General features: G+C 52.6%; 3 protein-coding genes across 5 annotated transcripts in view; 2 read left to right on the forward strand and 1 right to left on the reverse strand.

Moving 5' to 3' along the window:
* CENPP (centromere protein P) overlaps positions 1 to 27566 on the reverse strand; it is a 121426-nt gene that overhangs the window by 79080 nt on the left and 14780 nt on the right. The gene's annotated exons all lie outside the window — the stretch shown is intronic.
* OMD (osteomodulin) lies at positions 306 to 11918 on the forward strand. The gene is made up of 3 exons (XM_031951535.1): positions 306 to 5963; positions 10118 to 11065; positions 11500 to 11918. Exons 2-3 carry the CDS (start codon positions 10129 to 10131, stop codon positions 11808 to 11810), a joined length of 1248 nt encoding a protein of 415 aa, XP_031807395.1. The 5' UTR covers positions 306 to 5963; positions 10118 to 10128; the 3' UTR covers positions 11811 to 11918.
* OGN (osteoglycin) lies at positions 15201 to 23912 on the forward strand. Of its 3 annotated transcripts, none has more exons than XM_031951565.1 (7): positions 15201 to 15512; positions 16325 to 16546; positions 18012 to 18093; positions 18743 to 18901; positions 21211 to 21413; positions 22158 to 22250; positions 23127 to 23912. In XM_031951565.1, the coding sequence occupies exons 2-7, from the start codon at positions 16400 to 16402 to the stop codon at positions 23295 to 23297; spliced, it is 855 nt and encodes a 284-aa protein (XP_031807425.1). In that variant the 5' UTR covers positions 15201 to 15512; positions 16325 to 16399; the 3' UTR covers positions 23298 to 23912. The 3 variants fall into 3 exon arrangements, with proteins under 3 accessions (XP_031807425.1, XP_031807418.1, XP_031807422.1); XM_031951558.1 differs by having other exon boundaries at positions 15202 to 15512; positions 22155 to 22250; XM_031951562.1 differs by lacking the exon at positions 15201 to 15512 and adding an exon at positions 15535 to 15667 and having other exon boundaries at positions 22155 to 22250.

Consider the following 27566-nt stretch of genomic DNA (forward strand, 5'->3'; position numbering starts at 1 on the left):
AGGCGTGGGCCCAGGGGGGAGGCGTGGGCCCAGCGGGGAGGCACGGGCGGGCCGGGGGGGAGGTGCGGGCCCAGGGGGGAGGCGTGGGCCCAGCGGGGAGGCGCGGGCGGGCCCAGGGGGGAGGCGTGGGCCCAGGGGGGAGGCGTGGGCCCAGCGGGGAGGCACGGGCGGGCCGGGGGGGAGGTGCGGGCCCAGGGGGGAGGCGTGGGCCCAGCGGGGAGGCGCGGGCGGGCCCAGGGGGGAGGCGTGGGCCCAGGGGGGAGGCGTGGGCCCAGCGGGGAGGCACGGGCCGGGCCCGGGGGGAGGCGCGGGCCCAGCGGGGAGGTGCAGGCAGAGCGGCACTTTTGCAGGGCCCACGGGGAGGCGCGGGCCCCGAGCAAGGCTTCTCTCCCTCCCTTTTCCTCAGGGTCCGAGGTCACCGAATGGGGGGAGGTCTCGGATGGCAGCCGGGACAGGGGTGGGGGTGGCGGGTGCGGTGTGAGTCCAGGAGGCGGCAGATGGGCTCTGGTGTGCCGGGGAGGGGGGGGCTGCGGCAGCAGGGGGCGCTCCCCCGTAGAAGGCCCAGAGGCGCCATTACTGGGGGCGTATTTGCGCAGGCGTGGGCGTGTCTACGCTCACCCTCGGAGACGACAAACGGGCCCAAGCCCCCAGCCCGAGTCCCGTTGGTAACAATCGCCGGCGGGACAGGCAGAGGGCGCTGCTGGGAGCGAAGGCGGGCAGAGCGCGAGGCCCGGGGCAGCTTCGGGCGGAGCTCACGGGGAGCCCCTGGGGACTCTTGCGTAAGGGATGACGCCAGATGGGACTTCCGAGGAAGGAGGATGGGCCTGGAGGCTGGCGGAGGAAGGCCTGGAAGTGGGCCGGAGCGGAAGACGGGAGCCCAAGGAAGAGCGGGCTGCAATGGTGCAAGGGAGGGGGGACGCAAAAAGGAGAAGCGGGCGGGCCCTTATTAGGCCCCTTCTGCTGCTGGGTAGGACGGAGCCCTTACGGAGCATCTCCTGAGAGCCAGGCGCCGTCCCAGGCCCTGCCCAAATGTTCGCAATGACCCCGGGAGGCAGAGCTGTTGTTTTCGGCTAAGGGAGGACACTCACACAGGAGGCGCTGCAGAAATGCCGGTTGCTTCCTTCACCCTGATTCCAAAGCCAACTGTTTCTTCACCCCCTCCTGCCATTTCTCACAGGCCGGGGCCTTTAACAAAGCCGCAATGTCCCAAGCAGCCCCGGAGACTTTGGACAGAAAGCCCGCCTGCGGCCAGAAAGAACTAAGGGGACTGAGCGGAAGCCACTTTGTGGATTTTTATTTTTAACCTCTCCCGTGGCCTTTACCTTTTGCTCTGATTTTTCTTTCCCAACATGATTCATGAAGTATATTGAAAATAAGTCGATTTCCTAGGAAAGGGGGAAGCCGAAATCCTCCCCACACACGAGGCACTTGAGACGGAAAATGAGTTCCCTGTAGGAGCTGTTGACGCGAAGCCAGAGGCCTGGCCTCCGCAGCCTGGCAGGCCCCGGCCCTGGTTTTCATCTCCTCATACCGAAAGGAGAAACCTGAAGTTTTGGGGGGCAAGCCCCCACTGGGGCTGAGAGAACTACTGAATGTTGGCCGGAGGGGGGCAGCCCTGCCCCAGAATCCTTAGGGAGGGAGAGGGAAGAGGAAAAGCCCCGGGAGAGGAGCCAGAGGGGCCGTCCGCCCCGCCCCTTCCTCCCTCCCCTGCCGAAGGCCAGGGCCTTGGCCCGTCCCCCACCCCATGGCGCTCTGCAGCGTCCCGAGGCTGGCAAACGTGGCATCACTTCACACATACTACTTTTGTCCCCACTGTATAGATGAGAAATTTGAGGCAGAAAGAGGTTCGGGGGACACGGTCAGAGTCCCACAGACAGAGGGAGTGTCAGCCTGGGTGCTCTGTCCTCCCCAAGGCCCCTGACCCAAACTCCCACTGAAGAGATGAGGTAGCTCAAGCCGCACCAAGCAGGGTTCCAAGGCCAGTGAGCAGCCAGGGCCTCTACGGTGGAGCGCCCGCCCTGGGAGTCATGGGAGGGGGCCCGTCTGGCGGCTACTTCGCTGGCCAGATCCGTGACCAGAAGCCCCAGGACCAACAAAGAGCCGTTCTGGTCTGGAGGTTAGGAGCCAGTGGCCCGGGCAAGTCAGGTGACGGACATTTTAGAGAGAAAGTCCAGAGGCATTGGCCGGGCAGGGGTGGCCCCACCCCTGCCGTGGGAAGCTCTCCGCTGTACCCGTCCCCTCCCCACAAGAAGGTTTCAGTCAGTTCCCCTCAGGGTGATGTCATGTCTCACATATACTCCTAAACATGTTCCTCGCCATCCACCCCCCGGCCTCAATGAGGTTCTCGTGCCACATGGGATGCCACGGCTCCATTAGAGAATTCATTCCCCGTCCTTGACCACGGTCGGTTTAAAGCAGCTTCTAGGCCAGACATCTGACTCAGAAGTTGGGAGCCCGGGGCGTCCCCTCTGAAAGTTCACTGCCCAGAGATGCTTCTTATCCTACATTTCCTGGAGGCTTATCATGTTCCATGGAAACTGAGCTCCTCAGTATTTCCCACTGTCTGCTCAAGGTTACTGAGGAACAGAATTGCAACTGTTCGCTGGAAACTTAACCCCGTCTGCCCGAGTCTCCAGAGCCGTCAGGCCTCTATTCTCCAGACCCGAGCAATGGGCGGCGGCTTCTCAAGCCCCCCATGAAGTTCTGTGAACCAAGCCATACGGCAGGAATTCAAATCTGCTCCATTTGAAATACTAGCAAGTGGGCCAGAGAGTCGCCGTTCCCCAGCAGCGCTTGGCAGAAATAAAGGTCAACTATCATTCAAAACAAAGGGAAAACCCAGGTGAGGCAGTGAGAGGTTTACTGTGTGACTCTCTCTCCCGTGAGAAACTGTTTTATTTGAACACTTCCCAACCAAACAGCGCTCACAAGTCTTCTTGCCCCAAGTTTGTCAGGGCCCACTAAGGCCAAGGCCCTTCCAAAGCGCTGCCGCTGTTCAAGGACTTATTTTCACTGCCATGTGTCCTTTTCTTGGACCTTCACCTCCAAAGAAGCTCTGTGTCCCTCCTTTCTTTCTGCTTTTTGGAGACTACACTATCGCTAACCCCCTTCATCTTCCCAAAAGAAAAAGGAAAAATTAGTCCTTACCACAAAGACACAGCCAAAGGAGACCCCTTAAAGGCTCTGGGGGTCCACCAGCCTCCCTGACTTACCCAAGCTCAGGACTGGTCTTGATCCTTGGGGGGCTCTTGCCAGGTCTGCCGCTGCCAGGGCCCTTATCCTGACTAGCGCTTCCTCAGTCTCCCCAGCTGGATCTGCAGCCAGAACACACCTGCCCTGCACATGGCCCCGGGATCTCTGTCTGGGACCCCAACCCTACTTCTTCCATTGTTTCTCATCGACTCCCACAGTTCCAAATATCGTCTACTCGCTGAAGAGTCTCACATAGAGTTTCCAGCCCTAACGTCTCTCGGAGCTTCCAGACTCACATCTCCACCTAGATGACTGGGAGACATTCTGACACGTCCAAAATGGAACTCGGTGTTTTCCCCCTACCTTCCCTTCCCTCCTTCCCTGGTACTGTTGAGGGCACCATCAAGCCCACTTCCCTCTGCCAGGCTCCCAAGCTAGGAGTCACCTGGACTCCTCACCCTCATCCCCCCGACCCAATATGGTGCCAAAGCCGTCAGTTCTCCCTTCCCACTTCTCCAATGCACTCCCTTCTTGAGCTGCAAGACTTCCGGAGGCACCTCAAGCCTGGAGAAGGGCCACAGCTGCTGGGGTAGGGGTCCTGTCTGCCTCCAATCTGCCCTCTGCTCCCAAAGGGGCTTCCTAAAGCCCAGATCTGACCCCGCCATCCCTCCCCCCATGTAATAAACACCAATAATAAAAGCCGCCTATTTTCTCCGGGATCAAACACAAAGTCCTCTGTTTGATGTTCACAGCCTGTGTCTCTAATTTAGATTCTTCACTAATCCCAGTGACCCTTTCCTTTCAATTCTAAAACTGTAACAAGCTCGGGGAGAATGTGCTAAAATAGAAACCCCCACACCCAGTTCGGGAGCTTTTCTATCCTCAGTCTTCTGGACATGAGACTCATTTGGACGTTTCTGGACTTTTTCGTTTCTCTGTCTAGAGATACAACCTCTTGTATCTTTTCATGTTACCATCGATTCCGAGAAAAGATTTTATTTGAAATTTGTAATATTTTAGCTATATAACAAGAGCACTTTTAGCATTTGTTTTCACAAGATCTCGGTTGCAAATTTTTCTCCCTCCCTCCCCTTCCCTCTCCTGACGATGATAAAGAGTTTCATTTGGAAGGTTAAGAGTTGGAGAGAAATGTGTCCCCTGAGAGGTTTCTGGGTTACAGGCTCAAGGTTTCAGAATCTTGCTCTGGAAGGAAAGGTGCGGTGCTGCTTCGGTGAGAAGCCCACTACGAGCTGCCGTGGGGAAGGGCCTCTCATTTGCGAGTCTCTGAGGAGCCGGCGAACGCCCCAGCCTGCCACAAGCCTAACGAACACTGGCGCGGTTTCTCTGCGGAATTGCGAAGGGAGGGCAGACCCTTCTTTCTGTGTCTTCGTGTGGACAGAAGTCTGAGGGTTAAGAACAGCCGCTAATAAGAACCATATGAGCAGCCTGTGTACTGAGCTGAAAACCTGACCCGAGTACCACGGGCCACGTTTTACATACCAAAGTCTTGAGTAAGAGCCTGGCTTCTGAGATTTACCTTATATGTTCAACAGAAACTCCCAAGAACACAGACCACTGAGGGTTTAAGTCAACAGCAGAAAGGCAATCAGATGGATTTTTTTTTTAAATTCAAAAGAAAGGGCGACTTGGGAAAGAAAAAAAAAAAAGCTGAAGCTCGACTCACTTTACCTTAATCATCTGTACAAGCTTGAAAGAATGTGTAAAAGCATGATCTCAGCAGCCCACCCTGCCAAGAGACACAAACCCCGGCGCGGTGGGGATGAAGCAAATCCTTGTTAGTCCTGGGAGGGGAGCAGAGAGGGGAAATTTCTAACCGGACAAAATAAAACTAGGGCAGCCCTCAAGGGCCAGAGTACCCTGCCTTAAACACCAGCCCGCTCTCCTTCCTGGATGAGCTACAAACTGACTGGGCACTGCCCATGGATGTTACAGGGTCTGAGGGTCCACGGCTCTTCATCTTTGTGGAGCAGTGGCTGGAGGGGCTGGTGGGGAGGTACTGAGACGGGGTTCCCTTGGGTTTTTTGGGAGGGAGAGGAGGTCCTCACAAGAGGTAGCTGGCTCCCGCATGAGACGTCACTTCTGGGCCCTCAGTTTATTCATTTGAGGAGAGATTTAGCTGCCACCTAAGGTCCCTCCAAGTCCTAACCTTTAAGCTTCCTTTTTTAGGTATGACTGAAGCTGTGTGGGAAGCCCATTCCTGGTACAGGGCAGAGAGGGGAAAGGAAGGCCTACATGTTTATTAGATCAAGTTACAGATGGGTCTAGCTCTGCTGCTATAAAAATCTAGCTTCCCCTTAATTTTAACTAGAACAAGGAGTTCTACTTTCTGGTGGCCATTAACTTGGAGAACTCATGTGGAATGGGAATAAAAATATAAGCAGTAATCAGTACAGCGTCTCATTTAGTTTTCTGGTGACCATTGGGATTACAGGAAACGCTTGCCACACCTCAAACCCCAACTGAGGGGGGAAAGGAAGAAGGAGACCGCATAAATTGACCAGGGCTTGGAAGATTTTTATTTGCATTCGTAATGTTTTTCTGGAAAAGAAACGTATCATTTAATCCAACCCAAATGTTACTAAAGCAAATTATATTTTTGCTTAAATTGCGACAGTATTTCAAAGGACACCCCTGACTGGGGACAGAGTTACTGTGGATTTTTAGGAGACACGGTTACAGATTTCAGGAATTTCTGATTCATTCAAAGGATTTGCAAATTCATCACCCACTGAAAACTAAAGCAAAATCAGGTATGAATGGAAATGCAATAGGATTTGTATTTTCAGTGTTTGGAAACGGTATTCCTGCTGTTTACCAACAAGAATAATTGCTTTTAAAAAAACAAAGAGTAGACTGCCGATTGAAAACTTTTTTTGCAAGAAGATCTGATGAGAAAGTGTAGTTAAATCCCCAGTGGCTAAAATGGCAGGAGAGAGGAGCGTCGGGTACTGGAACTGCCATATGAACCTGAAGCGGCTCTGTCTGCGTGCCCCCAGAGGGCGTGAGGGGCTTCTTGGGGACTTCCCGGGATCCCCATCTCCTGCACCCACTCAGGACCAGTGAGCTGAGGATTTCTTTGGCTATGGAGGGTCTTGCTTGGGTTCGTGATCCCCGATGTTAATCGCTATTTTACCTTACTGTAGTCAGAAGAGGGAGTGGAAGGGGGAGACTTTGTAATGGGCTCAGGAAGTTTATTTCGTGATCTTCCTGCATATCCCTGCTCTTGTCTCGTCATTTCTCCCCTAATTCGCCCCCTTTCCCTGCAATCCCAGTGGAGGGAAAAGGGTAGGATCTGGCTAATGGAGGATTCTGGGGAATTCAGCTGAGCAAACACTGGGATCCCAGTTTATCGAGACCTTATTGTATAAGTTGAAAGAGGTCTCGAAGTTAGAAGTGACACTCAGTAGAAGAAATTTTTTCTGGATCTGCAGTTATTGTACAGTGCTTTCTTTTGCTTTAGAAGAGCCCGTCTCAAGTGACTTGAGCAGCTGTTGAGGCAAGTCCCCAAGCTTGGTGTCATACAGCAGACAATATCCCGGGAGCCCCCGTGGCTCCTTCCTAACTCTCCCTCCTGACTCCTCCAAATGAATGGGACAACTAGTTTGAGCCCCTTTCTTCCTAAAGTGAATTATTACTCATCATTTCACTTAACCTGAGAACAAAGGAACCCTTTCTCCAAATAAATTTGGTCCCTAGTTATTTCTATTTCTGAATCCAATTCTCCCTGTGCAACAAGAGAACTGTTCGGTTCTGCACTCATATATTGTATCTAGCATATACTATAACATATTTAACATGTATAGGACTGCTTGCCATCTAGGGGAGGGGGTGGAGGGAGGGAGGGGAAAAATCCGAACAGAAGTGAGAGCAAGGGATAATGTTGTAAAAAATTATCCTGGCATGGGTTCTGGCAATAAAAATTTGTTATAATTATGAAAAGAAAATTCGGTCCCCAAAGCATTAATTAACACCTGTTGGACACAGACACTGGGAATCCAAGGAGGGATGACTGACCTCGGTGCTTTGGACTGAATTTGTGACTCCTATCTGGAATCATAAAGCGGGGGAGAAGAACTTCGTTAAAGGGAAACCTTGTTTTTAACTCCTTTCAAACTTATGTCTGCATTGAGCTCTCGACAGTAATTTTGGGGAAATGGTCCCCAAAAGCGCTGTGGTAAACACTGGACAGAGCCCTAGACAAGTCAGGGTAGAAAAGGGGGAAAAGGGGCAGCTCTGAGAGAAACAGCCTTAGCAAAAGCCCAAATAAATGACTAAAATCACTTAACATGGGTACCTAAACCCAAAAAGCCTGGGGAGCAGGTGGGAAATGGGGGGCTGGTTTGGAGCAGGCATTCTACATGCAGGAAGGACAATTCCTTCCGAGCCCCACTATGGCAGAGCATGGAGATGGACTATGAGGAGGCAAAAACACAGCAGTGAATTAGGGTTCAGAAGTGGAAGGATCCGGACGTCAATTTACAGTGACTGGGGAGATTGAGGCAGAGAGAAAGCTGGAGGAGAGGTCTTGTAGCGTGAATTGAGGGGACAGATGGCACAAACTCCCCTGAAAGAAGAGGCAGCCGGCGCCTCCAGACCCTCACAGATGGGGAAGGGGGACTCTTGGGAGGAGCTAGGTCAGGGCAGGGGCTGAGAACCTCGGGCCCAGGGACAGCTAATGGGTTGGGATGCAGGAGGTGGGAACCTGGCTGGGCACAGAGCAGAAATCAATCTGCTTGTGCTTGGGCACAGTGGGAAGAGGCCCAGCCTCGGGAGTTCAAATTTGCCCTTAGGTCGCTGCTCCTCTCTGGCCATGAGCTCCCTCATACAAAGCAAGGGCTAGGAAGGGCACCTGCCTCCTGGGCTGCTGGGAGGCTCCAGAGAGCTCTGCCCACCCCCATTCCTCTCATCAATCAGGAGCAAAATCTCTCCCTCACCAGGCTCGAACACAGCATGTTCAGCCCAGGCAAGTTCCCTAAAGAAAAGGAGAACCAAAGAAACCCAAGATGTTCCTTTAAGAAATCCTTGGAATCAGGAGTCAGTTTGGGGGAGGAGGCAGGAGCCAGCTCTGACTGAGGTTTGTGATTTCACAGCTGTAGACTCCCCCAAGCTCTTCTGAGCCTTATCCCAGAGGAGCTCCAGGTTCTCAGGGGTTCTAGAAGAAGGTCCTGGAAGGCTCCAGCATCAGGGGCAGCTCTGAGTAGTGGGCAGTAGCCAGAGCCCATTTCTGCTGACCAGCCCGGGCAGCCCATTCCCCTGCTGCAGTGACCACTGGGCAAGGGTCACAGGGTGAGCGGGCCCATGACATTTAGACCCCAGGGTCCTTGTCTAATGACTGACGAGGAGACAGGCTGCGGGAGGCTCCGGTCAAAAATGAATAGAGGGTGCGGACAGATGGGAGCCGGCACTATTCAAAAGGGCCCAGGTCGGGCCCAGAAGGAATCCCCACTCTAACATAGGGAGCCGCGTTTCTCTGACCTCTGCACCTGTTGCCCACTGTCCAACCTCCGGGATAGTTCTCGGGTCGGAAAGTTCCCCTGCCCTCAGGCCCAAAGTAGTCTCTGCCCCCCATGCTCCCCCCAGGATGGCCCTTCCTGTACTTAAGGTGCTGCTCCCCCTCCTCCATCCCTTCTCTATGAATCGGGTCCAGGGCCTTCAGCGAGGAGAGCTTGAGCTCCTTCAGCCCCTGTCCCCCCCCCCCCCAGCCACTCTCAGGATCACTGGCGCCCTTCTGACACCAAAGGGCTGGGCACAGGGGGCTCTAGACCCGCTGCCCCTGGAGACCTCGTTCCTCCTAAGAGAACCCAAGGCCACCTTGCAGCACTTGCTGATACCCAAAGGCAACAAGAAACGCCATTTCTGGGGACACTTGGTCATTGGGCATAGATGCCAAAAGGCTGGTGCCTGCGCCATCAGTGGCAGGTACAACACAGGGGGGGCCTGGGTAAAACCTTCCAAGTTAAACAACCTAGATTTGGACCATCAGCCTCATCAATGAGAAGGGAACCATGGGAGAGAAGGCAAAGATCACTTTGGGAAATAGGCCAGAGGGAGAAATGGAAGCAGTCAGAGGAAAGGATGAATCCCAGTTTGGCTAGGGGGAGTCTGATGGGGCTGACTTAAGATGGTGTCAGCAAAGCCGGTTTGGACCGTCCCCTCGGACGCTGGCGAGGTGGGTCTGGAGCTCGGAAAAGGGCAGAGCAGAATTACACTCATTTTTGGATTTGAAGGTGCCCTTTCTCTTATGAATAGAACGCTCTCTTTTAGATAACGGGCAGAGGGAGGAAAGAGGCCTGCAGTACCAGAACTGAGCCTCCTCCAGTTACCAAGCAGGTCGTGAAAAGTGGAGGTGGACAATGAGAGACCAGAATGTTGGCAATAAGGCGGGCTCAGACACAGAGAAGGTTGGGGGGTCTGGCAGGCGGACAGTTTATTAAGTAGAGGCAGACTCCGGTCCTGGGGCCAATGAGTCTCACATTGATGGGACTCAACAGGCTGAAGCCCGGCTGGCTTCCCTACAGCTGAGGTGTCAAACAGCCCATGACAGTCCCAAGCTCTGGGGGAACCAGGTTAAGGTGTAACTGGGCTGTATTAAACAGAATTAATCTAAGTGACAATACCAAAGCGGGTCTTCCAAGCTGGGCTGTGGCCCTCGGGGACCCCACTGTACAGCCGGGCGGCCGCCATTTCTGTCTGGGCAGACCAGTCCTGCCGAACGTGACACAGACATCTGCCAAGCAGACATGCTCAGTTGCCCGTTGGGGCTCTGGCGTGAACTCCTGCATTATCACTGGCTCTTTCTTCCATTACTTCCATTGCTTGTGACAACAATGTGCCGTCAGGTATCTCAACGTGAGTTTAATGAACGTTGCCCTGAGCTTTTCCCCTTATTTCTCTCCTCCATTAGGGCATAAGAACATGAGTCTTTTCGGTCGACTCTGGATTGTTTTCTGCTTTTTCGAAGTTACTGTGTACTGTCAGTACGCCATGTACCAGATGGACGAAGACTACGACGAAGAGGCCGACGACGAATATTCACCCGCGTTTTATTTTCACTCCGACCAAGATTACGGCATTTCCTCTCACCAAAATCCCCTCGGCTGTGCCGCAGAATGCTTCTGCCCCCTGACCTTTCCATCCGCCATGTATTGTGACAACCGCAAGCTCAAAACGATCCCAAAGATCCCAATGCACATCGAACAGCTCTATCTCCAGTTCAATGAAATAGAAGCCGTGACGGCCCATCCATTTGCCAACGCTTCCAAACTGAAGGAAATCAACCTCGGCCACAACAAGATCAAGTCTCACAAGATCGAACGCGGCGTGTTTGTCGGGCTTTCCAATCTCTTACAACTGCATCTGGAGCATAACGACATAGAAGATTTCCCGTCTCCTCTTCCTAGTTCTTTGGAAAAACTTCTTCTTGGTTACAACGAGATCTCTAGAGTGGAAGCGAATGCCATGGAAGGCTTGATGAACCTAACCACGCTGGACCTCTGCCACAATCGGCTTCAAGACTCTTCCTTAAGAGAAAACTTTTCCCAAATGAGCAAACTGGTGCAACTCAATTTAGGTAGCAACAGATTAGAGTCGATGCCCCCGGACTTACCTTCCTCGCTCATGCATCTCTCTCTAGAAAATAATTCCATCTCTCTCATCCCGGACAATTACTTCCAAAGGTTCCCCAAGCTTCTCGCTTTAAGAGTGTCGTCCAACAGCCTGCGGGAGATTCCCTATGACGTTTTTAACATTTCCAGCCTCATAGAGCTCAACGTGGGACACAACAAACTGAAGCAAGCGTTCTACATCCCGAGAAGCCTGCAACATCTGTACATGGAAGACAATGACATCGAATGTACGTAAACTTTGTCTTTTTACAGAGGGGCTCAGGGTGGGCTGACAGTGAATGAGCGCTGATCCTCATGCACAGGTAGGACCTGGGCGGGGAGAGGCTGAAATTATGTGCAACCAGAACAGCTCTTGCCTAGAAGTAAAAACAGTGATCCTTCCTGCTAAATGGCAGTCTCCTCTATAGAGGGCTTCAGCATGTCAAATCCTGGCACTACTTAACTTTGCTTTCTCTGATTCACTTGAAAGACAAGTAAACCGTGACTTCTCCAAGGGCTCGCCGTAGCTGGTATAGATGCCGCTAACTACTTCCTGAGTGCAGAGGTCGAAGCGTCACTCCCTGGGGGAGGCATTTAAGCGTGAGCCCAGATATGTCCCTAGATGGGTTCTTAGTGACAATCGAGGCCTTCTGGATGCTAACTCTCCGTTTTTACTTTACAGACATAAATGTCACCCTGATGTGTCCCCGAATTGACCCGATGCATTACCACCACTTAACCTACATTCGTCTGGACCAAAACAGGCTAAAAGAACCAATTAGTTCCTACGTGTTCTTCTGCTTCCCTTATATCCACAGTATTTATTATGGTGAACAAAGAAAGCCCGACGGGCAAATGATGCTGCTGAAGACCCAAGTGTTCCGCAGGTTTCAGGAAGAAGAAGAAGAAGAAGAAGGAGATGGAGAAGGGAATGAGCCTGAGGGGCAGGAGCGGGGAAGAACGGAGGAGAACTTTGATCCTTACTTCTACTAAATTCAGTAACTACAAGAACCCGGAGCTTTACGTTGCTCCTTTCCTCAGGCTTAACAGCCATTCCAGATGTCGATGATACTAACAAATAAACCGAAACCAGCTTTGCATGTCCGCAGAATGCGAATGTTGCGACATTTTTAAAACCGAAAGAGCCCCCTGCACACACACCCCCATAGCAACCTGGACCTTACTGCCTTCTCCTCAATGTTTAACCCCTGAGGAGAAAATGCTCCCAAGTAGGAAAAGAGCTCACATGTCATCAAAGCAGACCGCTCCAATTTCTGCCACGCCCAGAGTCCGATTCCACTCCTGGGGTGAGTTACCGCCCCAACGGTTAGTTACAAGCCCCCCCAGACTGGTTAGTTATAAGGCCCCCCCACTTTATCACTCATGTTAAAATAAGACAGAATTGCACTTGGCCAACAAGGTCTGTGAATGCAGGCAAAGCCACAAAGGGGGCGCAGAAATGGCACCCGGTGCCTGTGGCTCTCTGGGAGTTGACAAGTGAGTCGGAAAGCAGGATGAGAAAGGGGAGGGACGCAGGAGAATCTATAGAACTAGACCCTAAAGGCCCACAGTCATGTGGATCAGAACCGAGTCTCTGAGGCCAAACCCAGGAGTCCTCAGGTTCCACAATGGCCTGAACATGGGCACGTGGACAAAAGGCAGGGGCTTCCAATGAGCATTTACAACATCGCCATAGTTAATGTGCTCGATAAGAACCAAAGTCAGCAGAAGGGCCCAGGGTAGCTGCACGTGGCACCGCCCCACCCCTAGCCCCAGAGGCCTCCACACCACATAGAACGGTCTCTCCTCCATTTCTGAGGCTTCCCTTGCCCTAACAAAAGCCGGGCGAGACCACTCTCCAGACGACCATCTTGGCTCCTTCTTCCCCTACCTGGCTCCAACATCCTTGGAAGCCCCTGCCAACTGCACCTCCCTGTCTCTATGGGGGATGCTGGAGACCCCTCAGTCATCCTCAATCCCTGCTACCCTATCCCCACATTTGCCAGTGCTCTGGATTCTTTCCTCACATCCTCTCACTCACCTCGCCCCCATGGTTCCCTCCTGGTCCTCCTCATGACCCCCTCCCGGCCCTCCACAGGGTTCCCTCTTGGTCCCCCATGTGGCTCCCTCCATCCCCCTGGGCTAGTGGCTGTTTCTGGTCCCCATGTGGCTCCCTCCTAGTCCCCCATGTGACTCCCTTTTAGCCTCCCTCCTGGCCCTCCACATGGCTCCCTCCTGGCCCCCCACGACTCCCTTTTGGTCCCCCATGTGGCTCCCTCCATCCCCCTGGGCTAGCGGTTGCTTCAGGAGCCCCTTTCTTGGTTTGTCTGCCTCAAGCCTTTCCTCCTTCAGGGTAACCTCGGAACCAAGGCCACACGAGATGAATTCCTTCATTGTCTCCTTTGCCCTCTGGCTCAGGGAGCCCTTCCCAAGCTCATTCCTGTTCCCCTTCCCACATTCTGCCTCCTCTCCTCCCGGGGCTCCCCATGCACCCCAAAAGATCTGATCTCTCTTTTCCTCCCCTGCCCCCTCCCCCACCAGGGGCCATAGCTGATCCGAGGTGCCCAAACTTGGGAGGCTCCCAGAGCTCTCTCCTCCCTTGTGGTCAGGGGAAGGCTCCCCAGCCCTGCTGCGGCTCTGGAGGAATTAGTGCTAATTAACCTCACTAATGAGGTTATAAATACTCCTCACTAACCTTGCCCCTGCCCCTCATCTTCCCCATGCTTTCTCACCTGCTTATTCCTACCTCCTGCTTTATCTTCCCAGTACAGCCACTGATCTCAAGAGCCCCACTCCTGGAGACGTCCACACTCCCTGGTCCCCCCTCTTCTCCCTGTGGGCAGAACCTCCAGAAAAAGCCCCCCTCCAGACCAAGCTCCCACTGGTTATCAGTGTCCTCCCTAAAACACACGCTATATACCCACAGTCACACACTCACATACATACACACTTGAGGCAGGGGTGCCCCTTCTGCTCCCCCTGCTCAGCCAGCCTGGGGGGGAAGCCCAGCATAGGAGCCCCGTCCTCGGCCAGGACCGGCCACCTCGGCCGCTCCCGCTGCCTGCATCTCATGGCTGCCCCAGTCAGTGCCCTGGATAAGCTGCCTCCTGGCCACTCCTTGACCCTGGCTGCTCCCCTCAGCACGGTGGCCTTCTGCAAGAGCCTGTCCATCCCGCTGCTACCGATGCTGGGGGACACATCTCTCCGGTTCTTATGTTAGAGCGGATGGTAGGACGGGCATTTCTGGAGGCCGGGGATTCTGATCGCGGGTCACCAGGGTCTGTTGCCTGACAAGAGCCCGAGCTCTCAGCTGCTCGGGAGCCGTGGGCCAAAGGCGAGAGATTCAGGCTTTGGAGCGGGGCCCGAGGGACACATCTGCAGACCCGAGAAGCCGGGAGGCGGGATGTCCGGACAGCCCCAAGTCGGCGGCTATTGCTCCAGGCCGGCTGCGTGATTTCTAGAGGCCATGGGCACTCCAAACTTGGCCAACATTCAATCACAAAGGGACAGTGACCCGCTCTGGCCCTAAGTCCTTCCGCCGGCTGGTGGCTGCGCTCCTCTGCTGCCCAGCAGCCGTGAGAAGGGGGAGTTCCAGCATGTCCAGCTGCCGGGCAATCACAGCAGGGCCCATGTTTTTATCACCAAGGACTCCGCTCTGGCTCAATCCATTCCACTGTAAACCACCCATTTCCACATCCTGGATATGAGCAGAGACACTTGAACAAATGCTTCTGCTGAACCTAGGGAAGTGCTGGCCTGAGCTCAAGCTGCTCCTCTGGTTCTGGGATGCTCCTTGCCATTCCGGGTGGTCCCTCGCCATCCCAGTACACATGGACTGTCCCTCGTCACCCCGGTACATATAGACTGCCTCTCACATCCCAGTACACATGTGTGCTAAGCACCTTTGATGGGCGAGACCCCTGTCAGGTGGGAGCCTGCGGGAGGGGCGGCGAGGTGTCTGGCCATGTCCCACTTGGGCATTCCCCTTCGTCTCATCGATGTTTAACCCTCCCGGGCTGCCCGACCCAAAAATTACGCCATTGTCCAAACTACAAAATACGTGACAAAACAGGGTCTCCAGGAAGGTTCACTTTCCCAAGACACCTGAGCACCGGGCCCCAAAGATCCATACTGTGAGTCACCTCCCAGAGGTCCCCCAGGCAGGAGGAGAAAGCGAGCTTATACATAAAACTGCACAAGGAAAGGATAGGAAAAACGCTAACGGGTCCAATAGTGAAAACATTCCCACTAAGACGTAAACTATGAACTCCTCGGGAGGTACATTAATGGGATACATATGTTGGTGCGTGAGCTAATTCGGAAAGCAGATGGCACGTCTCCTAGGAGAGGGGTCAGATGATTGAATAACTCGGCCATCTTCATAAATTCATCTCCCCCGACACGAAGCAGCCGGGGTCCGCGAGCCGGCCGGGGGCGGGGGCTCGGAGCGACTCCGGCACCTCGTCTGAGGAATGTTCTGAGCAGCCTCGGCGCTCGCCGACAGCGGCAGGAATGTTGGCAGGCCCGTCTCCCCCATGGAAAGGGCTTTGCGAACTGTCCGCCCCCAGAACGCTGGAGAGCCTGAAACCCTCTACAGCTTCCTGAGCTGCCTGCGCCCTCCCACTGCAGGCTCTGGCGAGCGAGCGAGGAGCGAGCGAAGGGAAGAGAGCCGCAGACACTGGGAAACAAGGCAAGGTAGGCTCTGTAAGCGCCGCGTGTCGCGATCAGGGCGACTGTAAACAGTTGTCCCCGGCTGCAAGAGCAGTTTTGAAGGCGGCTCCGCAGACTTTAACTTCAATCTTGAAGGGATCTTTTCGGAGCCTTGTCCGACTTCAGATTCGGAGCAGGAGGTACAAGGTGCTGCCCTGGGTCCCTGTCGGGGGGCTGTCCTTGAGGGCCGAGGGCTCGGGTGCAGTCCCGCCCAGACCATTGCTGGGGAAGTGGCCCCCACCCCCATTGCAAATGCTGCTGGGTTTGCACAAGGCCCTGGGGAAAGTGTGTGCCCCAAGTGCCTGCTTCACAAACACACCGAATGACTCCCTGGAAGGGGTCGGAGGTGAGGGGAGGGCAGTTTATCTGAAATCACCAAGTGAAGACAAATACGAAGGATTTACGGCTTTTAAAAACACGCGCGATGGAGACGAGTAGTTCTCGTATTTATCTGAAAGCTCAGATGGACGGCCCGCTTCCTTGGAAACGGGTCACGTTTAGATCCCCAGAACAGGCACGCGCCCACCTAGCAGGGAGCGGCAAAAAGGCGATCCTGCCTCGGGCCTCTGGGGTTCTCTGTCACTTTCAATGCTAATAATACAAAAAGAGACAGGACGGCAGGCGTGTGATGGCCCCACGTAGAGCAGTTAGAACAAAGTGCTGCAGGATTGTTCACTGAGGCTAAAGGGAACTCTGAAGCCCCTCTTGGGAGGTTCAGCAGCTGGTTAAGATGGGGAAAGCCTGGGGCTGGCCCTGTGGCCCTCACCATTCCTGTCTCTCTCCTTCTTTGCTCTTAGGCCCCCAAGAGGGAACAGAAGCCCACCCAGCGGCCTCCTCAGAGACTCCCACTGCCGCCCCTGATCTGGGCTGCCATGAATACCCCCCAGGCCGCCTTGGTCTGGCTTCTCCTGGTGCCCTGGGTAAAGCCGGCCCCGCCCGCTGCACAGAGCTCTCCCACAGAGACTTTCGGAGAAATATGGGATTATGAGGAACCGCCGCGGGACGGGGGAGACATGAAGGTATCAGATTTCTTTTATTCTACAGCCGCACGCGGTTGCTCTTGACGCCATTTGCTCCGCACAAAAGAGGCTGCCGTTTAAGCGATTTAAAGTCACTCCTCATCATCTCCATCCCAAAGTGGACTCCAGGGGCGTTTAAAGTGAGAAGTGTCAGCCCAGGTGACCTAAGAGTCCCTGGAGAATGGGAAAGAACAGCACAGGGCACATGTGCTCGGCCCCGGCCCCTCCCCGCAGGGCTGCAGCCCATGCCGGCCGGGCTCTCCGGGGCAACGGTCCCAGGGTGATTCAGATATGGGAGTGGGACCAGAAAGTACAAGAAGTACTTGTAAGTCCCCCTAGAAATCGCTGACCTAAGAAGGGGCAGTTTCCTAGAATGGGCCTGGAGGACGGTGGATACCTTCTGGTATCTCCCTCCTAGGGGTTCCGCCCCCAGGGAAAACAAGCTGCTGCCGTACCTCGGTGGTCCCACGTCGTGTGGCCCGAAGGCCACGCCGGAGAGGCTGGACCAGAGGAGCGGCCCTCATGTGGAGGACGATGCCCCTCGTCTACACTGGTTTTTATCCTAAGTCCATGATAAAAACCGTGTAGATGAGGGACTTCAGTTTACCAAGGATGAAAAATAAAAGGGAGTTTCTGAATGGTCATACTGCTGGCTCCCAGGGCACACCTGGTCCACACTCCCAGTTAACTGAGGGGAGTACTTAGGGCCCGGGAAGTCGTCATGGAATCAGAGCAGAAAGAGGCCCCTGCAATCATCTGACCCTACTGTACACAGATGGCACGGGACTCTAATGTGTGCTCCTCCAGCTTCCCATTAATGACAACAAACCACTAAAATGGAAGTGTGCAAAGCCCCTTACATGGATCCTCTAATCTCCTGTGAGGAAGGCGATGGTATTTTCCCTGTTTTATAGACAAGGAAACTGAGGCAGAGGACAGCTAGGGTCTGAGTTGGGATCTGAATTCAGCTCTCACCAACCCCAAGCTCAGGGAGGTCTCCCATAGCACAGTCAGCTTCCTAGCTTGTGCCCAATGGCTTCACGTGCCCAATGCTTCCATGTGCCCAGTGATTTCACGTGCCTAATGGCTCCACATGCCCAATGGCTCCATGTGTGCAGAGGTTTCATGTGCCCCCGTGTCTTCTCTTCTCCAGGCTGATCTATCCCCTTCCCTTCCTCAACAGTCTCTGGGCATCCATCCCTCTTTTGACCTCCAGGCTTCCCTAAAATGTTCCCTGACGAAAGCCTCCAGAGGAGGCACAGCCTTGCATGGCAAAGAGAGGGGTCGCTATCCTCCTCCCCGGTTCTAGGCACAGCATCCAAACAAATTAATGCACCTCCTTCTCCCCCATTAGTCCTGGCTCAAGACTCGCTTCTGTCCCACCCCACGCCCCCATTTCAAAGGGTCTATCGGGTTTGCCTTTTGGCTAAGTCAAATAACCTAGGTCACCTTATTCTTCTAATAGAGAAATGAGATCCTGACAATCCTACAGGACTTACAGAAAGACGAAAGCACGACAGAACAGCCAGAGAGAGCCGAAGCCGGCGGTAAGGAGGCCGGGCTGGGTGGGACTGGGCGGCGGGCATGGGCTATACCCCCAGAACTTGTGGCCTGGGGGGAGTTGATTCAGCAGAAAGTGACCAGAGCAGCAATGGGCATCCCCATCCTGGAAGCCAAAGCTCTTTGTCTACACCTGTATGGAGGCCCAGTCCCTCCCCACTGTATGAGTCAGGGAAGGGAATGGGGAGCCTCAGCAAAGGGCCTGGCACAGAAGAGATGCTTTAAAATGCCTGGAGGCTGACTAAGCCAATGTGTCAGGGAAGGGGAGTTCTCCAGATTAAAAGGAAGCCAGAGAAGTGGCACTAGGGTGTAGTACCCCCCCCCCGCAAAGTGCAATCCCACAGAGTGTACTCCAGTGTCCCCCAACAGTGCACTCCCACAGTGTACCCCATGCAGTGCCCCCCCCCACATACACGTGATATGCAAGAGTCGAATCTGGGATCAACAGATGCTTTTAAAAGTCCTCTCTAAACCCTCATCCCCGTGGAGACGGTGGGCCCTTCAGCCACTCAGCAGGGTCTGGGTCTGCCACCTGAGGAGGAGAGTCTGAATGCAGAAACCCTCCCCTGAGAAGGGGTGGCCGGGGCGGCAGGGCCCTCCGGGCCTGCCGTGGCTCACTACCCCGTCGTCCCTTAGAAATGCCGACCTGCCTCCTGTGCGTCTGTCTCAGCGGCTCCGTGTACTGCGAGGAGACGGACATCGACGCCGTGCCTCCCTTGCCCAAGGAGACAAATTACCTTTACGCCCGTTTCAACAAGATCAAGAAGATCACAGCCAAGGACTTTGCGGACATCCGTAAGTGAATTACATTTCTGTGAATCCTAACTCAGACAGAAAAGGGCATTTCTAGGTCGAGAGCAGAAGAGAAGGCTCCGGTGAGACCGAGAGGCTCCGCGGGCACGGCCTGCTTGGTTTGTTTTTAAACTTTCCGCAGGCGCCTGCTGCTCCTCCTGAACCTTCAGCACTCAGGACAGTGCCTGGCACAGGGTGGGCCGCCAATGGTGTTTATGGGTGACTGTGTTAGGAGAAATGGTGGTAAAAGTGGGCAGAACCAGGCAATGATCACCACAACCTAAAGACAAACAGCCTTTTTCACTCCCCCTTCTGTGTGCAGCCACCAGCCCCAGAGAGGGGCTGAGATGAAGCGCACCGCCATGCTCTGATGGCCCAGCAGTAAACGCAAGGCTCGGGCCGAAACACACGCCTGTGTCCGCGTCTGTGTTTGGGGGTGACACGGCCAGTGTGGGCGCTTGTTTGGCTTGTCTGTGTGTATCTGTTCAAGGCCGTTGTCTTTTCTTTTTCCCCCAATGAGAAGGAGGGAAGGAAAGTAGAAGGGAAAGGGGAAAAAAATGTCATTGAAAAAAACAATTTAAAAAACTCTGTCCAACGTTTGAAAACCTGTGGACATGATGCCCTGTGAACGCGACACCCTGTGAATGCCTTTCTATTCTTTTCTGTGCATGTTTTTATTTTTTTTTTTTATTTTTTTTATTTTTTTTAATAGCCTTTAATTTACAGGATATATACATGGGTAACTTTACAGCATTAACAATTGCCAAACCTCTTGTTCCAATTTTTCACCTCTTACCCCCCAACCCCCTCCCCTAAATGGCAGGATGACCAGTAGATGTTAAATATATTAAAATATAACTTAGATACACAATAAGTATACATGACCAAAACATTATTTTGCTGTACAAAAAGAATCAGACTCTGAATTATTGTACAATTAGCTTGTGAAGGAAATCAAAGATGCAGGTGTGCATAACTATAGGGATTGGGAATTCAATGTAATGGTTTTTAGTCATCTCCCAGAGTTCTTTTTCTGGGTATAGTTCTGTGCATGTTTTTAAAAGGGCTATCCTGGTCTTCATTTGCCATCATACTGCTAACCCTCTTCCTCTCCTCCATCCCACTCCCACTGAGGGAAAGCAAAGAAACAGCCAAACAAAATGAAACAAGGTCTTGGAAAAGTGAGTGGGATCTCTGCCCTCAGCGCCCATCACCTCTCAAGGGGGAAGAGGCGAGCAGCCTCTCTCTGTCCCACATCTGTGTGCTCACACATGACCAGAATCGAAGATTTTCTGAAATGGGGGTGGGAAGACCTGCTGTCTTCCCCGCTTCTCCAGGCTGGCATTTTTTTCCTTCCACATTTTCCTCCTTTCCACACCAGGACACCCCACCTTCTATGCCCTCTTCTCTTTCCAAACCACTGAGAACTTGGCTCCCAGAAGCACCCATTGCCCTACCTGATTCACCAAGGGTCTTCTGGAAGCTCCTTGGGCTGCCCACCTTGGTGCTAGCTAGTGGTCCACTCAGACTTTCCTCTCTGCTCACAAGTGGAAGGGCATCTTGGTCCAAGACTTTATGACTTCTTTCTTGTCCCAGTAGCCTCCCATCCTCAGGCTCTTCCTCCTCCACTCTCCAGTCCTGTCGTACCCCTCCTCAGAAGCCGTTGTTCCCTTTTTCCTTCCTCCAAGACACAACACCAACATCTACGGCCGATGTTGAAGGCCCTCTGCGCTCTGGCTTCGGCCAGACACTCCAGTGAAGCTGTGGTTTCCTCCTCCCAACGTTCCAGCCGGATGGGGCCCTTGGCCGGCCCCCAAATTTATATTACCAACTCCTGGCCCTGGGCAGTCATTCCCCAAGGTGGGGATGAGACCCCTTCTGAGCCCAACATTACAGACCCTCTCATCCTTCAGGGCTCAGCTTTGGGGCCGAGAACTTGGCAGAGTGAAGTGATTTCTCCCTCTCTGATTGGTTCTCTCCTCTGCTCTGATGATCCTAGTCGGCAGCAGGAGTACGCCCTTCATCCCCCTTGTCTCCCTGGGGCCTGGACACTTAGCATAAGCGGGTCTTATTGGAACCTGGTGACTTCATTTCTTGTGACTCAGTTTCCACATCATGAGAGCACCAAGCTGAGCCAAAGCAGGTGACAAAGAAAGGCTCGATCTCATTTCCTCAGCTGCAGAACAGGTGACAATGCGGCTGCTAAAGGAGCTCAGCTCTATGCTTTTAAATGGTCGTGAAATAACGCTAGTTTAAGATGAAATCAAATATAATATTTATCAATATTTTTATTTGGGGTTGTTTCCCTCAAGCTAACTTAAGAAGGCTCGATTTCACTGGAAACCTGATAGAAGACATAGAGGACGGGGCCTTTTCCAGGCTCTCCCTGCTTGAGGAACTCACGCTTGCAGAGAACCGGCTGTTAAAGCTTCCCATTCTGCCCGCTAAGCTGACTTTGTTTAATGCCAGACACAACAAGCTCAAAAGCAAAGGCATCAAAGCAAACACGTTCAAGGTAAGGGACATCCTTATAAACACTGCTCCAAGGAAACCAACACTGGCCAGAGGGGAAGCCCCCGAGGCTGGCGGGCTGCCGATCAATCGGGATCTGACTGCCAGCTTGAGGGCCTTGGGCCTAGTGGCTGAAACAAGGCCTCTGTGCCCTTCTGTCCTGTCCATCCACAGGCAGTCCTCCATACAGCAACCAGTTGGTACTGAAGTCCATATGGTCCTGGTGCTGAAGCCCAGCTGGTATTGTTGCTAAAGCCCAGCCCAGCTAGGTCTGACCACACCACTCCTCCCACTCCTCCATGGCTCCTTAGTGCCTCCAAGCCAGGGCCCAGAGGCCACTGAGAGCCCTTCTGGTCTGGCTCCGGGCCCCCTTTCCAGGCTGGCCACACAGGACTCTGTAGCAGGCAGAGAGCCTCCTGGCTCTCCCACATTCTGTCCCCTCTAGCCCACGTGACTTTGCCCAGGCTGTCCCCCAACTCTAGAATGATAGAATCCCCGGCTCCCTTCCAAAGGCTGGGGGCTCAGGGTGCCTTCTGCAGAGCCTTTATTGATGGCCCCCACCTTCCAAACTACCCTGAGCCAAGACCAATGGGAAAGAGCCCCAGCAAAGGAGCTTGAGGCCCTGGGGTGAGCCCCACCTGCCTCCCTCCTCACTGGCTCCCCCAGTTGGAGCTCAGCTACCCCGGAGGCGGCTCCCAGGTAAGCCCTCTAAGGAAGGTTAACCCAGAAGCCCTTCTTCCCCCAGAAGCTGAAGAATCTCTCCTTCCTCTATCTGGACCACAACGACCTGGATTCCGTGCCGCCGCATTTGCCAGAGAGCCTGAGAATCCTTCACCTTCAGGTACGCGGTGCTCTCGAACCTGTAGTTGGGCCTAACCTAAATTTATGCCGATGGGAATCACTTCATTCTTTTACCCCAAATGCAACCCCAGCAGGAGGAAAAGGAAGCCCAGCATTGCCTGATCCTGCTAGGCCGTAATACCTGCATTTGGCTGATTAACTGAGCGCTCTGCCTCTGTGTGTTTGTCTGTCTCTGTCTCTCCTTCCTTCCTTCCTCCCACCACCCTTCTTTCCTCTCTCCTTTCCCCCCTCCTTCTTTGTCTCCCCTAGAGACCTTGAGTCCTTCTGGGTTGTTTCCTCCCCAGCGCTGCGGTCTTTTTATGAATTGTTAGTTCTGCCCTTCGGCCCATTCCGTCGTTCTTTCCTTACAACTCCTCCTATCATTTCCTTACATTCACACACCGGGCCTTGTACAGCCCCCTTCCAATACAGGGCCAGACCCTTGGTTTGCAATCTGGTCACTAACAAGACCTTCAGAAATGCTCGTTCCTTCGCTCTTTCTTTGACCTCTTTGGGACGTCCATACTAGAGTTTTCGAGCGGGGTCAGAGGCTCTACTCATTTTGGTGATTTCTCCAGTATGACCCCAAATTCGAGGCGCCTGATCCATGTCTGAAGATGCCCCCAAACCCTACCTTGCAGAGGAAGCTTTCCCCATTGCTTTGTGGGTGGCTTGGGCCAAGCCCGTCCGAGTCTTCCACCCCAGCCGGGGGCTTCCCGGGCCTGAAGTACCCACCTTGCCCTGGACAAGCAAACATGGTACATTTAGGGAGGACATTTGTCTTTCCGCACCCCGGGACAACTGGGGGGAGAGTTTGAAGTGGAGCCCGCGGTGAATCGCGCCTGGAGCTTCCTAACCCATCTCTCTTGTGTCACAGTTTAACAACATAGCCGACATCACGGATGATACGTTCTGCAAGTCCAACGACACGCGCTACATCCGCAGCCGCGTGGATGAGATCAGAATGGAAGGCAATCCCATCCTCCTGGGGAAGCATCCCAACAGTTTCATCTGCCTAAAGAGACTGCCCACTGGGACCTACTATTAACCAAGGCACACTCAGCCCCATGTACCCCTAAAGGGAAAGCCAGCTGTCTGCTTACCTCTCATTTAAAGGCTCTATAGTCTCGTTTAACGACATTTTTGTATACCCTTGGCAGCTTTCATACACCTACACTTTTTTTTTTGTTCTTTTTTAAACTAGAGTATTTAGAAAACTTCATATCTACCTTACATTTTGAGTTCAAAGTGTAACATAATGTGAATAATGGAGACTAGTCAGATAAACATCACCGCCCACCTCACTTGGTTCATGGCAAGATGTCGGCACACAGTGACAACGTCTCTGTGGCTGCGTCTCAGCTGGGGGCACCTTCTCATCGCTACCAACGTGTAAGTGTGGGCACACACCCAGGACTGGCTCTCTGACGCCCTTCCTTCTCGTTCCTGCCTGAGGATGCCTCCCTGGCTCAAAGTGAACTATTTTCAGGCACCCACAGCTTTTGCAAGCTGGACTGACATCGGTGGGGGACTCATTACTGTCTTAGGCCATAAAATATGGTAGAGTTTGCTACAAGACACGTGTCTACACCAAACTTTTCAACTGGAGAAAACTCCATTCCTTTGGTCAAGTCCCAATAAAATGTTCATTTAAAGGAACTGACTCTGGTTGAGACGACTTCTCTGGCAGCATTCCCAGAATGCTTCTCATTCTCGGGGGGGGGGGGGGGCTGCTCCCTACAGCTCTGAGGGGGTTACTATGAGGAGAAACATCCCCTCCCTTTTATAGGTTTACACAAGGGTTAAAGGGAAAAGCAAAGTTAGATTTGAGAAATAATTTCTGGTCTTTCTGCTCCTGGTCTAGTGCTATTTCTCCAGCCCAGGAGACTGCATCTGGTGAGGGATATGCCCCTGTGCTGCCAGTTGAGCCCATGTTTCATATGTAGTTTCAAGGAAGAGCTCAGCCCCATCCTCCTGGGCTAAAACACGAGAGGTTTTGGTAGACCCAAGACCTGTGGACATCCCTCTCACAGAGAACGATTACAAGGCCTCCTCTTCCTTCCTATCTTCCCATCCCAGCCATGTCCTTGCCCAAAGTCTCCATCAATGGCCCACACAACAGACCACAAGGCCTCCTTTTCCTTCCTATCTTCCCATCTCAGCCATGTCCTTGCGCAAAGTTTTCACCAATGGTCCACATGACAGACCCCAGATGTTGTATTATTGCAGGACTACAGGCTCCCGCATGCACCCAGCCCACACTGAGACCACGTTGTACGCCCAGCTCACCAGTGGTCACTTGTATAGCCCAGCCATCCCTGATGTATTCACTTCCATTGAACCCGTGGGTCACCTAGACTTATTTTTCTGAGATCGCGGTCCCTATGGTTGATAGACAGTATCCACGGGACGGCAGTAGAACTTAAAAGCCAAGCTCCTGCAGCTCAGGCACATGGAAGGCTATTTGTCACTTCCCAAATGTGCTCGCTAGTCTCTTTGATTCATTACGCAGGTAGTCACCGACACAGAATCACCTGGACTATAAGCACTTCTCAGCTTCTTCCCTTCCCCATGTAGATGAATAGGAGAATCTCTCTGGAGGGACACTGGATTTGACTGGGGAGGTCCTAGAGTGATCCATGACTTCTAGGTGCAAATCAACCGAGCTCTGTAAAACTACATCATTTATATGACAACACTTTGGAGTTGAAAGAACCCCTGACAGGCCTCTTGGCCAATCTGTAAGAAAAAAAATCCCCAACAAAAACCATCCAAGCAGTAGTGAGCCAGTCTATGCTTGATGACCTCATATTTAATCTATATCACAATGGGTCCAGGGAGGTAAGGGAGGCAGGGAGAAAAATTTAGAATCCAAAGTTTTACCAAAATGAATGTTGAAAACCATCTTTGTAGGTTTTTGAAAAAAAAATAAAATGTTAACTGGGATGGAAAAAAAAAAGAGACCTCCAATGAGGAAAAAAACCATTAACTTCCAAGGGAGCCCCTTCTACTTTTAGACAATTCTGTTAGGAAAGTTTCTCTGAATTCAAGCCTAAAATTGTCTTTTTCAAATCTCCCCCCACTTCTCCCACTGGCTGTGCCTCCTAGGGCCAGAGAAGTCATCCAATCCCTCTTTAACAGCAAAGTTCTTCAAATACTTGAAAACCACTATCGTGGACCCTCCCCACTTCCTGTGTGCCCGACCTCTTCCTTCCCTTTCCATGGCTAAAAAATCTTCAATTCTTTCAAGGATATGACATAGACTCAATGCCCTTCCCCAGGCTGACCACCCTCTTCGTGAGGCTTCTAACTCATCAAAATATTTCTTAAAACTCTGGTACCCAGAGCTGGACACGACGCTTCATCATGTGGTCGGGCCCACGCAAAGATCCAGAGGCACTCTTATTTCGGAAAGCTCTGCCTCTAGAGTTTCCACTGGCCTTCTCGGTTGCCAGATCACACTGCTGAGCACCAGCCCAGCAGCCATCTAACCAAGCCTTGCTCATCTTGCCGAATATACATTCAGTTTATTAATGAGGGCATTATACAGACATAAAAACAAATTAAGATTTTACTAGTTTCAATTTAATTGAAGAAGAATTGGGGAGAATGCAAGTCTCAGTCGGTCTCACTTTATCAAATGTGATCACTCACCTCCTAGAGCTGAGATATCCCCATCGATTCTTACAACAGTCTTGGGAGGAAGGCACTACTGGTAAGAAGGAAACAAGCTAAGAACAGGAAAGTGACTGTTTAAGACCACACAGCTCCCAAGAGTCTGAGGCTGGGCTTGAACCTAGGCCACTTTAATGCCAATCAGAATACTTGGAAAAAATATATATTCCAGTGTACATGTATACATTCAGCCTCTAATCAGTGGAGACCCTGTGCCATTCATGCCCTCTAGTTCTCTGTGATCCTTTTCCAAGTCTTTCCAGAGGTCATACACAGAGAATCTATCAAACATGGTGGAAGCCCAGTGATTGTACAGAGAGACTCCCCAACATGGCGGGAGCCCACAGATTGTACATAGGGAAGCTATCAAACATGGCGGGAGCCTAGAGATAATATACATAGAAGCTATCAAACATAATGGACGCCCAGAGACTGTTCACAGGGAAGCTCCCCAATATAACAGGAGCTCAGAGATTGTACAGAGAGAAGCTCCCCAACATGACGGGACCCCAGAGATTGTACACACGGAAGCTCCTCAACATGGAGGGAGCCCTCACCTAGGTGTAAAAATATCTTGCTAGACAAGGCTTTGGCTGTTCATCCTCATTCTCTCTCCATCTTGACTTCCATCAGAGTCTGGCACGGTAACCCCGCTTACCAAGCGGGCAGATGGTAGCGGGCTACAAGAGACAACAACTCTAATGGATGATAATCAGGATCCGAAAACACTAGTCTCAAAACCAAAAGAGAATGGAGAAAATAAATAAATCCTATAACATAATCAAAGATGAAGCTACAAACATAATTAACAGGTATATTCTAAAAATAATCACCCAAAATAATCCTATTTATAGAAACACAAAAAACATGAAACATCTGGAAATTAACTAAGACATCCCGTGCACTGTGTGCGAGAGAAAATTGCAAGATATCATTGAGAGAAACAAAGATCCCCCATCCTGCACCGCTGGCCAGCCCAATCACTGACCATAACGCCACTGCCCAAATCCCTTTTCTGATGTCGTTTATCATCCAGCGACAAATACGAATGAATTTCTTCTATTTGTATAAAATGTATATGGGGAAACCGAGAGAGAACACAAAGGTCATGTAAAAGCCACAGGTAGTGCACATGCCTATGGCCACACACGAATGAGCGAGCGGCTTTCCTCAGTCTGACTGCGCGCACACACATGTTTCTCATGACAACAAGCTGCTTCTGGTATAAAACAGAAGCCATGCCGCCCCCGCACCATTCTCTGGCAAAGATCTGAACGTCGTCTCACAAAAGCCATAAGCCGGAGGAGTAAACACAGGAAGGAGCAGACGAAACGCAGGTAATCAGAAACGGCCAAACAAAGCGGGGCGCCTGGAAGGGAGGCTAGCGTCGGGGCACCCCACGGGCCCGGGGAGGAGGCCGGTCCTTCACCCTGAGGAACAGTGAACCCGTGAGAGGATGTGGCCCCGGAACGGTTCTGGTGCCCTGTTATGGGCCAGAACTTGAAACAAGGTGCTATGGTTAAATCTGGTTTAGCATTGATTTACTCCTACAACAAATAATGGTTTCCTAATGACATAATGATTGGTGTGTACTCAGTGTGGGGCATATAAGGAGGAGCTGTCAGGGTCAGGAGGGACAGAC

Source organism: Sarcophilus harrisii, chromosome 1 (assembly GCF_902635505.1).
Source record: "Sarcophilus harrisii chromosome 1, mSarHar1.11, whole genome shotgun sequence".
Classification (NCBI taxonomy): Eukaryota; Metazoa; Chordata; class Mammalia; order Dasyuromorphia; family Dasyuridae; genus Sarcophilus; species Sarcophilus harrisii.